The 15,447-nt window shown below is 55.6% G+C and overlaps 1 protein-coding gene across 1 annotated transcript; it reads right to left on the bottom strand.

Annotated features, from left to right (window-relative positions):
- Positions 1-959: 959 nt before the first annotated feature.
- On the bottom strand, positions 960-11,527 carry LRPAP1 (LDL receptor related protein associated protein 1). The gene is made up of 8 exons (XM_019711543.3): positions 11,288-11,527; positions 7,609-7,753; positions 5,981-6,105; positions 5,052-5,172; positions 4,416-4,574; positions 3,797-3,879; positions 2,572-2,748; positions 960-1,334 (listed from the first exon to the last, which is right to left on the bottom strand). Exons 1-8 carry the CDS (start codon positions 11,474-11,476, stop codon positions 1,272-1,274), a joined length of 1,062 nt encoding a protein of 353 aa, XP_019567102.2. The 5' UTR covers positions 11,477-11,527; the 3' UTR covers positions 960-1,271.
- Positions 11,528-15,447: the final 3,920 nt, after the last annotated feature.

Below are 15,447 nucleotides of genomic sequence, written 5' to 3'. Positions count from 1 at the left end.
CAACAAGGTTGCCAGTTTGATTCCCACATGGGATGGTGGGCTGTGCCCCCTGCAACTAAAGATTGAAAACGGCTACTGGACTTGGAGCTGAGCTGCGCCCTCCACAGCTAGGCTGAAGGACAATGACTTGACTTGGAGCTGATGGGCCCTGGAGAAACACACTGTTCCCAAATAAAATTAAAAAAACCAAACAAGAAAACACAAATAGTAGAGAAAAATCAATGAACCCAAAAGCTGGTTCAGAGGGAAAAAATATCCATAAGATTGATAAACCGACGGCCGTGAGGGACACACAGCTGACTGTTCAGGGGCAGACATGACACCGAGGCCCAGGGCGTGGTGCTGCCTCACCAGGAGGCCCAGCCCTTGCCGAGTGACCATGAGGACAGGGCTGCTCCATGACACCTGCGTGGGGGCCACCTCCCTGCTCTTGTTCACAGCACCCCGGCACACAAAGTCCGAGCATGCTGTCCTTGGCCTTGATTTCTTAGAACAATGGACATGTGTTTGGCGGCTCCCAGCATTGGTGGAGCCGGGACGTGGCCAACCCCACAGCAGGACTGGGGTCAAACCTCTTCCAGGTTCAAACGCGGAAACTGTGTTCGAGCCGCTACCTGACGCCGCCGTTGTGAAGTCAGACCCGCCCTCCTGGAGCTCGTCCCTCAGCCAGCACTTCCGCTGGCCACAGGCCTGCAGGCACCGCTCTTGCCGACCCTGACCTGCAGGGCTGGGCAGAGAAATGCCCACCGAGCGTGGCCTGAGCGCAGAGCCCAGGCCCTTCCTTCATGTTACACAACAGAGAAGGACAAGGACAGGGTGGGTGGCGTCTGGGGTGCTCACGGGGCCCCTCGCTGGCAGAGACCCAGAGCCACTTCCCACAGCTGGGACTGAAGTCACCGCGGGCTGAGCGCAAAGACACACACAGTGCGAGAGCTGAGTGACGAGTCAGGTCAGACGAATTAAACACTGCGGCTACTCTGCAGGACGGGTGTACAGTGGTCCCAGTGGCAGCTTTATAAGAGCCTGACTCTGGTGCCGGAGCACAGAGGACCCCCCCACCCCCCACGGGCAGCTGGGACCCATTCCCGCCGCTGGGACGCCAGCTCTGCTTGTGCGGCCAGCTGGGGCGCGATCTCACAGGCCCTCCACCAGGTGCCCCGGCATGAGGCCACCTCGCCCTGCTGAGGACCCATCTCGCCCTCCCGAGGTCCTGCTCACAGACGCCACCCCAGAGCACGTGGCCCGTCGTCAGGACTGCACTGCAACGCTCGTCACAGCTCGTTGTGGCGCGCTCTCGAGACCCGGCTGGACAGGTCCTGTAAGTGCTTCTTGACCTGCAGACAGCACAGGAGGCCCAGTTACAAGCCCTGCCCAGGGTGGGGGTGGGGTGCAGTCACCCCCAGAACCGTCATCTCTAAATTGTCAAAGCAGTTGCCATCAGCTAGAAACCACCAGGGAGTAGTAGAAACAAGCAGCTAGACGCAGAGCATGCTGAGAAGGAGGGCGCTGTTTCCGCCACCTGCCCAGGTCCCTTTCAGGCTTCCTTGGCAGCCTGTCGGGGTCCCACAGCCTGCTCGAGCTTTCTACAGCTGTGCCTTGTCCCCACAGGACACTGCCGGCCGGGGAGGCGCCCACTCTCAGGCTCCCCTCTGGTCCATGGGTACCCCCGCCCCGTCTTCCCTTCCCCAGGCTCCTAACCCACACAGCAGCCTTCTCCAATCAGGTGAAGCTCCCTCCACCACCCACACCTGTCACAGGTGCATTCCTCTGCAAATCCCGGCATTAGGAAGCCAAGTTTAGAACCCACTCCCCAGGTCCGGCCCTTGGCTCCTCCCCTTACGTTGGTTTGCAGCAGTAACGCAGGCCTGCACTTTCAAAGGCACAGCTGTCGTGCCCCCCAACGCCTTGTGAGGACGGCTGTGCTCGTGCCCCACCTGCTCCTGGCCTCCCAGCGCCCTGCTCCTTCCTTTCTGGTAGTCTAAACCAGAGGCTCTCTGGATACAGGGCCCTTTATGTTGTAATGCCTGGACAGGGTCCAGACTTGTGGCTGACCTAACCAGTGCCCTGTGGAGGGCACCTTGGCCCATACAGAGCAGAAGCACTGGCTAGCCTAGGGCCACTCGGGCCACCAGCTGTTGTCTTGAGATGGTCCCCATTTTCTTAGGGACCAAGAGGCCAGCTGTGTGGCTGAAGAGATCTGGCTCCAGCCCCACCTGCTGTGCCCACAGCCCTCGCCAGGTCACCTGGTTGCGTGCAAGTGGCAATACACAGGTCCCAGCCCCAAACCAGCCCAGGGGTGGGTGGGAGGAGCTAGGAAGCCCCAGTCCCACTTCAGGGCTGGGCAGCCCCCTGGAAGCAGGGCCGTGAGGCTGCTCAGCGGGTTCTTCCACCGAGTTCCACGAGGTGTGGTCAATCTCACCCCCCCCCCCCCCCCGCAGAGGAGGAAACTGAGGCTCAGAAAGGGGAAGCTGGGCATGCTCAGGGCCACGGACGGATGCCCCTTGCAGCCGACTGGAATCGGTACCGGTCACTCGCCCCCTCCTGCGCAGGCGCCGCTGGGGCCACGCCCACCTTGTAGCCCAGCTCCTTGGTCTTGTCCTCCAGCATGGCGTAGCGCTCTTTGTTCCGGCTGACGTGCTCTTCGTCACCAAATCTCTCCACGTGTTTCAGTTTTTGATGAGAAATTTCTAGCTGCTTCTGGTAGTGGTTATGCTTTTCAATTTTGACTTCAAAGTGCTTCAGCTCCTCCTAGAACAATGTTTAAGCAATTGAATTTCCCCCCAACACGCTCTAATGCCAACTGGGTCCCTGCTCAGACCCGACAAGTGCTCCAGAATACCAAGGGTAGGCCACACGCTGGCGCAGGGACTGGGTCCCACAGGGTGACAGGGCTCAGCAGGGACAGCAGTTAGCTCCCTACTGAGCCCCTCACCGTGTGCCCCACCCAGGACAGCCCCAAGGGCTGAGTGGGGGCCGAGGGCTCCGCCGTCCCCTCTGCCACCCCATTATGAAGCAGCACATTTAGAAATGGGTGAACAGCACGTCCCCAGTAAGGGGACACCACGCTAGAAGCTGATGGCAATTGTGCTCTCTGCACCCACCCTGACTCCTGACCCTGGGGACTCTCAGTGAAAAGGGCCTGCCAGGCAATGGTTCTCTCCGGCCCTGACCCCACATCTAGCCTGACACCTGGGACTCAGGCTCTGAACACGGCCACCCTGCAGTTCTCTCTGTCCCCACGGCCTTCTGTCCCATCTGGAGCCACCTCCAGCCTTGACCCCTGCCCTTCACCTTCGGGAGGCTCCACCACCCAGCCCTTCCTGCCCACCCAATGGGCTCAGGCGTCCCACTGGCCAATCACACCACAGTCCTGGAGTGGCTGTCATTGCCTCTGGGCTGCATGCCCTGCCTGGGGACAGCGAAAGCTCACAACACATGTCCCTCTGAACTGGTCTCAACCCCGCAGGGCAGATGCTCTGCACAGACCTTTGCCGGGCCTGCTCTGACCTCCCTGCCCATCTTCTGCCATCACGTGTCCTGACGGCTATTCCTGAGGCCTCCCTGCTCCCCCCGCCACAGAGCAGTTCCCCTTTCCGTCCTCCCTGCCAATGACCCCCAAGCAGGCTCTCCCTCACTGGGCTCGCTTCTGAGGAAGGCAGCTTCCTGCCCAAGACCGTTCCCTGCAGGCCCTCCGCTCTCAGCCCACTCGCTTCCACACAGCCCTCCTCACGGAGGCCAGCTTCACCAGACAGACCGTGCCAAGTTAAGAGACAGCAGGGCCTCCTGCCTTCCTTACCCGAAACGACTCCAGCTCCTTCTCAGTGAAGTTGGCTGACCTGGCCAGGTCCCACAGGTCAATCACCCGGGGCTCCTCGAACTCTACAGAGAGCAAGGCGACCTTAGAGACGCACACGGCCTCCCGTGACGTCTGGGCCCACACGTCCCACCTGGCCACAAGTGCACTGGGACTGAGCAGACATGGGACGTGGGTGCACCTGAGCACGCGTGTGCATGCAGGGTGTGTTCAGTGTCCTCTGGAAGCAAACTGCGCATCGTTCCCACGTGCATCCAGGACCCACTGGGACGTGGCTGACCCCTGGACACTGCCCAGGGCACCTGCAGCCAGGTCTTGGCGCGAGGAGTGGAACTGGAGCACCAGTGAGGAGCGCTGGCATAAACGAGCCATGTGTGGAGCTGTTACGGCAGCGGCAGCGTAACCAGCTGTCCCGACTGATATGAGGGCCAAGGGAAGACTGACGAATGGGAAAGGGACAGTGTGACACTGAAAGTCAAGCTGCACGTAGCTTTCCAGAAAAGAAGCCGAGGCCGCCCCACGCACCTGCTCAGAGTGGGGAAATGGACGCTGCCTGCCCTCCCCCATCCTGCCCTCCCCCATGGGCCCCGCCCGCGCTCACCGGCATCCCCGCCATAACCCTGGTGGCTGACTTTGCGCAGGCGGTCGAAGCCCTGACTGATGCCCCGCAGCCGGTCCTGCAGCTCCACGTGCCTGGCGCCCAGCACCTCCGCCTGCACGCGGCTCACGTCCTCAGGGCTGATGGCGTTCTCCTGAATCTCTGTGGGGACAAGCAGAGTGCGATGAGGAAGGACCTGTGCCCCGAGGGTGTGGGGACACCAGGACCCGAGCTGGCCCCTGCAAAGGTGCAGACGCAGGAACCCGCGGCAGCCCCCAGTGTGCTGACTTTGGGGGTGGGGAAGCACAGATTTGGGGGGGAAGCACAGATTTGGGGGGGTCCCCAGTTCAAACAACGGTGCCATCAGAGATCACACCAGTCAAAACTACACATCTGTGGGAGGCGGCCCGTGGTGACGAAAGAGGTGACCTGAGTTACTAAAGCAGTGTTTCATCTGACTAACACGTCCCAGCACCTGTCAAAGGCACCCCGATGGGTTTCCAAACGGAGAGTCCCCCTCAGAGAGCTGCATGGGGCCTTGAGAACACGGCATGCGCTCCCCTCCCCCACAGCTCCATTCGGGAACATTCTGGAGCCAGGGCCGCCCACACCACAGGGAGGGCACAGGGCCAGAAGCACCTTCGGTTCTGCTCAGGGTCTCCAGCAGAACGTTATACTCGCGAACTTTCTCTTTGTGGTGCTGAAACTCCCGCCACAGTTTGTCCAGCTCTTCCCTGGAGAACTTCCCAGAGGTCTTTGCCTGGGGAGAAAATGACCCAGTGCGTATGTGCTGTGGGCCTGCCCACCTGTCCACACCCTGGTGCCCCCACCCCACCCCATGGGCCAATCACCATGCCTTCCCACCTGACCACCCCCAACCCCGGGGCTGTAGGGAGCCGTGTAAGCCTGGAGGCCACAGAGAGCCCCCCACACAGCAGCCGTGCTTCCCTTTTGCCCCCTGCCAGCTCCACCTTCGTGACCAAGGCCCACGGGCTGGTGTGAGAATTCCCATTCCGGGACCCACTCCATGTGGCACACAGAATGTCTGACAGGCGCTGGGACAGAGGGGAGGGAAGCGAGTGCCTTGCTGCGGCTGCCCAAACCACCGCCTGGCCCTGCAGGCTGGCCGAACAGGCTCCCATTTGCGCTTTGCACCCCCTACCCCCGAGGGAAGGGCCGAGTTGGCCTGGCACCCGCCCACCAGGTGAGGGCACCTCTCAGAACCACAGAACCTGCCTGCAGGATCAAGCCCAACTAAACACGCAGAGTTGACACAGCCCTGGGCACAGCAGCAGCGTGCGCACTTGGCCGCACGTTCTTACTAAGCACGTTCTCGGCATTGGAAGCTCCACTGCCTAGCACCAGAGTCCCTGTACCCGGTGGGCACGAGGGCTCCTAGCAGGAGAGCGGGAGGAACCACAGGAAAGAGGAACGGCCAGAGGCAGCAGAGGGGTCCACGGAGACCCCACTACGCAGAGCAGAAGTAACCGTGCAGAGGGGCCCCCAGCCGCCCCCAACTCTCGACGCGCGGGCACACGTTTCGGGTTCGTGGGAAGCGCCGAGCGTACCTTGTGCCACAGCTTCTCCAGCCTGGGGTCTTCCAGGCCATCCTGCTCCGTGCCGTCGCCGAGGGAGTTGCTGCTGACCGCCCGGGCGTCCTTCCTTCCGTCCAGACCATACTTGGCCAGAATGACTAGGAGAGAAGCCGGATGTCAATCAAGGCGGGTCCTGGATGCGAGGGGCAGGCCCCCTGGGTTGGTGGTGAAGAGTCGGGACCAAGCAGAACAAGAACATGAACAAACCTGGGGACCCGCCTCCCACTCTTACCGACACGTCCAGTGGCTTAGGGGACGCCCCCCAAACACACACTGGCTGCTCTGGGGCTCCCACCACCAGCAACTTCATCTGGGACAGAAGTCGTTAGCAGGGAGGTCGTTTTTATGGGACAGTGTCACAGATTTTCAAAACCAAAATTTGCAGCCCGTTTATGGCAAGTGTGGGAGAGATGACAGTTCAGGATGCAAGGGTGTGTCTTGGTAGGCTTTTCTACACCCAGTCACGTTTCTATTTGGAGGAATAGACTTTTGAAAGGAGAAACACCAGTATCTGCAACTTCCAACAAAAAGTTAACAGCAGCCGACAGCGGAGATCAGCCGCCGGCCTGCTACTGCCCGGTCACTGGGCTATTTCTCAGCGCCCACCCTGAGCCCTCTGTGCCAGGCGGGGCCTGTGGGGGGGTCCCTTAGCACCCCGTTGTCACTGACATGACATGGGGCAGGCGCCAAGCACAGCCCCGGGAAGCAGGTCTCCTGGTGGGGCCGGACTCCACTTCCAGCGTGCTATGGCTCTTTGGGACAAGCCCTCTGCTGGGTCTACCCTGGATTCAGGGCCCATTCCCGTGTCCCTGCCCGCCCAGCACTGCCTCCCACTCATCTACCTCCTGGGCTGGAAGTGGGCTTGCCCAGTCCTCTGCTCTGAAGGGACGGAGGTCCTCCTGGGCTGCAGGAGGCTCCTCCAGGCCTTTTCCAGGCCCTCACGCCCGCCTTCCTTAGAAACTGGGCGCACGGCTTCCCTACCCTGTCCTCCACCCCTGGGTCCTCAGCATCCAAGCCAGCAACCCACCTGAGCCGACCCCTCTGGACTGCACTAGGCATGCATGGGGGCACCTGAGCCCAGGCCCCCACACCTGCTCCTTAGCCGTGCCCACCCTCAGCTGTGCCAGCTGCTCAGTTCATTCAGGCTTCACGTCCCCGGCTCAGTCTACACTGCCTGTGCCTCAGAACTCCCTCCACCTGCCAGCTTACACCACGGGAAGTCTCAAGGCTGTGCCATGAAAAGTGTATTCCAGTGTTTGTCTGTGAGCGCGTGGGTTTCCTAGACATTAAACAGCAGTCTGGGTTCTCTCCCTAAACTGCAGAGCCACCGAGAACCTGGCCGGGGGTGGGTCACGCAGGCACATACACCTGCCAACTCATCAAACTGTGTCACCGAGAGCTGTACTTCAGCACGTGTAATTTATACCTGAAAAAACTATTTAGAAAAAAGGCTGCTGCCCAGATGGCTCCCTGCGCAGCCAGCTGTGGCCTGCATGGCCCGTAACCTTGTCCTGCCCACGACCCGAGCCAGAATAAGAAGCCGGGGCTCCGGAGCCTGGGTGACTCCCCCTCTCACAGTCAAAAATAAAAAAGGAAGATACCATTGAGATTGCGTATAAGTTTTGCTTCTTTCTCTCCGTCTTCATCCAAGCCTTCGGCCTTCAATTTCTTCCAGCTGAATTCATCCCTTTCTTGGATCTTCAGATCGGCATGGAGCTCAGACAGTTCCACAGGAGAAAGCTGAAGCTGCAGGACGAGAACAGAGGACATGTGACAACCGGCTGCATGATGACCAACGCTACAGCTGAGAGAAACCGACCCTGGAGAACGGGCGACCGAGAAACACAAGGAGACGAGCAGGAGATGGAGTCAGGGTCCTGGACACTCAGAACCCTGCACACATTCACGCAGGAGAGCTTCAGGGGTACCTTAGCCCTGAACATGAAGATACGGGCCTCTCCTGAAACACCCACAGCATGGAATCATCTAGAAATCCCAGGTCCTTAGCCGCCCACTATCAGCAACCTGAGCTTTAGGGCACAGCAGGGAAAGCCGACTGCACAGGTCAGCTCCAGTGAGGATACCCCACCTTCTCACCCTGCACCCTGGGGATATTCGTGGGGCATCTGAGTAAATGGGGAAGGGGGGTGCAGGGGAAGAATGCAGGGCTGGGAGAAGAGGCCAGTACCTTGTCCTTGGGTCATGTAACTACATAAAAATAAGCTGTGACTATTAGAAAGGACGGAAGACTGAATTTATGGAAAACTTCCCTTTTTTTTTAAAAAAAAAAAGCTCCCCAGGACACTGGCTGGGAAGCTATGCCCTGCCATCTTTCCCCTGTGAGCAGGGCGCCGGGCTGGCTTCTGACTGAGGGGCTCAGTGGGGGACCTCTAGTTCCTGCCAGGTCCCGCTCCCCTGTTTGCCCCAAGAGGCCCCCTGCCAAGCTGTGGGCCAGCACCACCACTGCTGGTGGAAATGGCACGGGAAGGTTCTGGTCATAATGAAGGGATGGCTTTAAAAATCAGTTTGTTCACATGCCTGACAGACAACCCACCCCCAGGAACTCGCTAATGACCCCTTGACGACAGGCCCAGGGCCAGGGGTGTGGGGCTCCCCCTCAGTGCCTGGTGCCACCGCAGGCGGCCCAGCCCTCCCATGGGAAGGGCCTATTCCCAGGGCCATGCTCAGGCTGGATGTGTGCATGTGCCTGCAAGCACAGTTGGGCTAGAACCTCTGAAGAAAGAGGTAAAGGTCCAGCCAGGAAGAAAATGCAGACCTGAAGGGTCCACAGGTGAGGACCCAGACGCTGCAGGGGAGGAAGCTGTAGGGCAGGTGGCACGGAGGACCCTGCCCAGGAGTGCAACCCGGGGCCAGAGGTAACAGGAAGGAGACTTCAGCTTGTGGTCCTGGGCAAAGTGCAAATAAAGAACACCGAGTCCTAAAGGTCTTTTACAGACAAATCAGTGCAATTTCAGATTTCCTGTTTTCATCTCATTGACCCTTCATCTGACTCTTGAGCTCAGTGTCTGCTTCTTAAATGTATCAAGAGCTCTAAACAAACCCAAGACGCTTCTCAAAGGGACCCCCATCCCCTTCAACACGACTAGCCCAGCCCCCTCATCTGCTTCAAGCAGACCAAGGGGCTGCTCCCCATGCAGGTCACCTGGGCCTGGGGGTGAGGGGAGGATGAGGGGTGCTGTCTGCAGGTCCTCAGTGCTGGTACAAGAGCAAATGTGTGTGTCAGGTGACACCAGAACTGCAGGGCGCGAGCACTTGGGAGGAGCAGGGTTTTCCTGTTCACAAGCTCCCAAGAGCAGATGACGACGCACGGGCTTAAAGCTAAAAGTACCTTCAAGTTTGTGGTGCGCTTTGGAGCAGAGAGAAAATCGTTTTGCTTTTTGAGTTTCTCACAGAAGTGGGAAACCTGACACTCTTATGTGTCCGTCCTGCTCTTACTCCGACCCTTACAGAAAAGTCGTTACTGACTAGTTGTGTGATATGCTTCAAGGTACAACGTTGCAGCTACTGATATAAGTGGTGTCAGCTGGAAAGCTCAAAGCATTCTAAATGTCAAAAACAACAACAAAAAACCCACAAGAAAAAAACCTACCCTGGGATTCTTAAAGTTTAATGGTGGATTTCTAAAGCCACGCCCAGGTGTCCCCACACCAGACAGCTGGTCAGAATGCCATTTCCAGATGCACCCCAGCTCTTGGTTCTGACCAGCTCCTGGCTACGTGCTGGGCATTCTTTGTGGAGTCAGGCTCTTCTTTATAAAGCAGGTTTTCCAAGAGGTGTATGACCCAGAATGTGCCAGGGACAGTCAGACCATGGAAATGGGTTCTGGGGCAGTTATGTGGGGAAGGCTGCCGCCACACCACTTTGTGACATCAGCATATTAAGAGCTCTGAGGAACCTATCAGCTTCTTTGAGCCCAGTTTCCCTAACCTACCTGATCTCAGACCAGTTATCTCCCCTAAGGACCCACATTCTCGGGCAGGTCCTGGAGTGGAGGGTGGCTAAGGAACGCTCCGACAGCCTGAGCCTGAGTCTGTCCTGGAGCTGGTCCCCAGCAGGACCGTGTTCTGCAGCTGGAGGAGGGACCACCAGCTCCCACCACTCAGAGCCCTGCTCCAGGTCCCGTGGGAACACCTGGCATTCTTTGACTATCTCTTTAAATTAGTTAAATGTTAATGCCTCACGTGAAAAGTTAATAGGAGCCCAATGCAAAGCAGAACTTGTCCAAGATTAAACAGTGGCGTAAATCAACAATCATGAGACAAACACACAGGCAGGGGACAAAGCAGCTCAGCAGAAACAAGCGCCGTTCACGGTGTAGATGGTCCCACAGGTGTAACTTGATTCCAGACTCACCCAGATGTGTACACTAAATACGTACAGTGTTTGTATGTCAATCAAATCTCAATAAACTGGTAAAAAAAAAAGTGGGCACTGGTGTCCACCCCAGCCTGTACCTCCAGCCACAGCTCCGGTCTCTCGCTGAGCCACGGTGTGCAGAGGACGGACAATTCAAGGCCAGGCAGCAGTAGTTCAGCGAAGCTCCAAGGACAGAACACGGCCCCACCACCTCCTGGTATGCAGGTAAGGTGGCTGCTACCCGGCCTGCCCTCCCAGAGTCTGCCCTGGAGCAGAGGGACGCGGTGCCCCAAGGGAAGTGAAATACACACAGGGACAGAGGGGCTCAGACACAATCTCCCTCCCGCTCTGGCCCTCCACCCAGGGGTAAGGACAAGAACCCTGACAGAGAGGAGCTCGCAGCACCATGTCACTGAGTGCTCTGCAGTGGCTCCCTAACACCGGACGGTGACCCTGAGCTGAGGGTGACACCAACCAGACAAACGCCACCAGCACCTGGCTGCCGCCCAGAGGCAGCTCTTAAAAGGCTTCGCCCCAACCCCGAAGCTCCAAGGACAGCCCCCTGCCCCGCGTCCCCTGCTCTGTGGTCTTGCAACACCCCGAATATGTCACAAGCCCCACAAGACTGGGCAGAAGGAGCCCTGCTTCCTCCCCTGCCTGCAGCTCTTCTCGACACTTCCATCAGAGAGGAAGTGGACGATTTCACAGGAAGTCAAGATTTAAGATGCTGGGACGGGATGAAGCAACACGAGTGGTTCTCTGGTCTCACAGGACAGCAAGTGCGTTTCAGTGTCTTCTCAGGGGACCCCGAACCCGCAACCACGGCAACTGCGCACCAACGCAGGAATCACAGCCCCGGCCACGCCCGCGGACCCCGAGATGCAGACCCCGGCCTCCGCTCACCCGCTGGGCCTTCTCCCACAGCTGGTTCAGCTTCTCCATGCGGAACTCCCCCGCGGGCTCGTTCTTCTCCCGCGAATACTTGCCGCCGTGCCCCTCCGCCGGCCAGGGCCCGAGCAGCGCTAGCAGCAGCAGCAGCAGCAGAGGCGGCGCCCGGCCGCGCTGCGCGGATCTGACCCTTCGTGGCGCCATCTTCCTCCTCCTGAAGCGGAGACCCCGCGCCCTGGCCCCAGTGGTCTTGTCAGGCCCCGCCCCCGGCCCCGCCCCGCCCCGCCTCCTCCTGGGAGTTGAAGTTCCTCCCGCGCGGCCGGCCCAGGCTTACGCCGGCGGCGGACTACAAGGCCCGGGAAGCCCTGCGGAGGCACGTGGGCGTTGCCCAGGCAACCACGCCGCGATCTCGTGACGCCTGGCGTCCGCGCGGCGGCCCGCTGAGCTTGGGGTTCTCTGACTTTGCAGGGTTGCCAGGGGCTTGGTTGAGAGACGACTCGGCCCCCCAGATCCCGGAAGCCGAGTGACCCGAGGCCCCTTTCTTTTCTACTCCGTAGAAAGAGTAAATCGGAAATCGGGACGTGTCTGGCTGTTCTTGAGACGGTTCCTGTGTCATCTGCATTGATGTTGACTCTTCCTTGTCATTATGGTCTTGGGGAAGGTGGCCCCTGCTTGGTACTCAGGCACAAATGTCACTGCTGTCAGGAACCTTAGAGAACCACCTACCCGACTCCTTCACTTGACAGAGGAAGAAAAGCTGGGGCGCAGGAAGGCCCAGAGCTCCTTGGCCTTCTCTCTGCGTCCCCGCTGACCCAGCGCCTGCACCCGGACACTGTCTGCACTACATCCCACACCTGCCATCCAACACCTAACTTCTCCTGTGTTACATATATTTGTGTACCTGTCTCATTTCTTCCCACCTGCTATGTTTTAGCATCAGCTAAATTCCACAGAGCCAACCCAGGGAGTTGGGCAGTGCCCTGGAGACAGAGGGGGAAACAAAGGGAACAAGTGAGATGCAGATTGCTGCCTTCAAGTAGTTTGAGATACAGAGTTGAGCAGAGGCACTAACTAGGTGCTTTCGGGCATCGAGAAGGGACAGGGTGAGCCCATCTGCCAAGCATGACCTGAAAGGCTTCCAAGAGTAGTCAGTTGTGCCTGGGAGTTGGGCATTCCAAGTGGAGGGAAACTGAGGACAAAGGAAGGGGGTGGAGAAAAACTGGGCATCTCAGGATAAATCAATATTTAGTTACTTTTAAAGTTACCCCGTGTTGTTCCAGAAAGGGTTTAAGGCTCCTAGAAGCAAGGAGTGATGTGCGGTCCTTCTTGCCTGATGTTGACTATCTTGAGAACCATCATTCCATGTATTTTGTCCAGTTATTTAGTTGTTTCAAGCAAAAGGGTAAGTTCAGTCCCTGTTACTTCATTCTGCCCAGATCACAAGTTCCCAGCTGCTTGGCTGTTCGTAGTTAATGCACTTACCCTGTTTATTAGTTAGGTTATGCTACCTGCTATAACAAACTCCAAAATGTATACAGGCCCCAAGAGGGTAGACGCTTATTCCTACTCCCGTTCAAGTCTGAAAGGCAGATACTCCTGTGATCGTCCACACAGGCCTCCCAAGGTCGCTTCCCACTGGCGGGGGGACAGAGCATTGAGGATATCACAGGGAAGTGGTTGAAAAGCCAGGCCTATCACTTCTGCCCATGTTGTGCTGCGTAGAAGCAATCACATGGCCGGACCTAACTGCAAGGGAAACTGGGAAATGTCCAGCTGTGTACGTAGGTGGACGAGATAGTGCTTTTCTTCGACTGCCTGAGTTAAGAACTCATCCAGGGTGGTCATGATACTTCTTCCCTCTTGGGCTTTGGCAGAGGTCATGGGCTGCAGACATCAAGGGCAGTGACCTTCCAGGTCCCGGAATGATGAAGTTCACAGACCAAGAACGCATCAGAGCTCTAAGGGTCTATAGTGCTTATCTGGCTGTATATCTTCATATCACAGACTGAGAAATGGTGGCCACGAGATGTGGTTTGACTTACTCAAAGCCACAAAATTGCTGAGGCCCTCTTGTCTGGATAACTTCGGTCTCTCCCTGTTGGCCTCTTTGCTTCTAAACTTGTTTCCTGATGAGTCCATTCTCAATACAGTAACCAGCATGAGCCTTTTAAAACATAAGTCAGATCGAGAAAATTGCAGACCAATATTCCTCATGAACACAGACACAAAAACCCTGAATAAAATATTAGCAAATCAAATCTAGCCATATGTAAATATATAAATAAGTTTAGCTTCGTATTTGAAAACAAATCGGTATAATTCTCTTCATTAATAGAATAAAGGAGAAAAAAGCGCATAATATTCTCAATAGGTGTAGTAGCAGCATTTGACAAGTCCAACACCCATTTGTGATAAAATCACTCAGCAAATGAACAGTTGAAGGGGACTTGCTCAGTTTGTTAAAAGGCATCTAAACAAAATGTACATCATATTTAATGGTGAAATGTTGAGCTTTTTCACCCTAAAATTAAAAAGTATACAAGAATGTTCACTGTTATCATTAGTATTCAACACACTACTACATGCCCACTAGAACAGCCAAAATTAAATACATCCAGTCTGTCATATGTTGGAAAAAATATGAAGCAACTGAAATTGTCATACAGTGCTGGTTGGAGTGGAAAATGGTCAACCACTTTGCAAAACTGTTTGTCAGTTTCTTATACAATTAAATAAATGCCTATTCTATGACCCAATTCAACAGGTTCAATTCTAGAAATCAGAACATTGGCTGCCTATGGTGGGGGTGGGGGTGAGAGTTGGTGATTAACCGGAAGGAAGCTCAAGAGAACTTTCTGGTGATATGGAAATGTTTGATATCTTGTTTGAAATGTTGATTGTGGGGCTGCATACATTTGTGTAAAATTATTAAATTGTATGTTTGAATTCTGTGAACTTCACTACATGTAAAGTTAATCTTTTTTTCTTTCTTTTTAAAAAAGACTTTTATTGAAAAATATAGCTAACATACAATATTACATCAGTTTCAGGTGTACACCAAATTGTTCAACATTTACATACCAAAGAAGTGATCACCACAAGTCTAGCAACCACCTGACATCGTACCATGCTATCACAATATTATTGACTATATTTCCCGTGCTGTACATTACATCCCCATGACTTATTTGTTTTATGCCTGGAAACTTGGACCTCTCATTCTCCTTCACCTTTTCCCCGCTGTCGTGTGGGACGGCCTGTGGGGTCTCAGCTCCCGCTCCCCACATAAGAACGCAGGACACGGTGAGGCCAAAAAGGAACACCTATGGAGCCATAGGTAGGGGAGTCACACCACTATGGTCTCACTGGAGGCTGGGGTCACATGATGTGCGACCTGCTGTCCGCTTTGCTGCCAACCGACTGACTCTCATCGACTCTCCTCCACTTTCCTCGACTCTCCTCGACTTCCCTCCGTAGCCGCGGCAGTTATATTTAGTGGCCAATGGCTCAATGGTTACAGCTGACGGCCAACCAGCCACAGCTGACGGCCATCTACTACCGGAGCCAGCACCTTTCCCACATGAGGCCGAGATCCTGGAAACTGCTCTCTGGGGCTCTGTCCCCACACTCCCTTTAAAAATTTTTCAATTACAGTTAACATTTGCTATTATTTTGTATTAATTTCAGGTGTACAGCATAGTGGTTAGACATTTATGTAATTAAGAAGTGATCCCACTGACTAGTCCAGTACCCACCTGGCACTATGCATAGTTATTGCCATATCATTGACTATATTCCCTGTGCTGTACTTTACATTCCCATGATAATTTTGTAACTGCCAGTTTGTACTTCTTACTCCCTTCACTTTTTCCACTCTGTCTCCCAACCACCCTCCCATTTACCACCCTGATCAATCTAGTACCCATCTGACACCATACATAGTTATTATAATATTATTGATTATATTCCTCTTGTTATACCCTACATCCCCATGACTACTTCGGAACAACCAATCTGTACTTCTTAATTCCTTCCAATGTTTTCATCCACCCCCTCCCATCTGGCAACCATCAAAATGTTCTTTGTATCTATGGGTATGTTTCTATTTTGTTTGTTTGTTTATTTTGTTCTTTAGATTCCACATATAAGTAAAAGCACACTGCATCTGTCTTTCT

The sequence above is a fragment of the Rhinolophus sinicus genome, chromosome 1 (genome assembly GCF_057876585.1).
Source record: "Rhinolophus sinicus isolate RSI-liver-muscle chromosome 1, RSI-T2T, whole genome shotgun sequence".
Lineage (NCBI taxonomy): Eukaryota > Metazoa > Chordata > Mammalia > Chiroptera > Rhinolophidae > Rhinolophus > Rhinolophus sinicus.
Note: the sequence above shows the minus strand (reverse complement) of the source record. Positions and strands in the feature narration are given on the sequence as shown.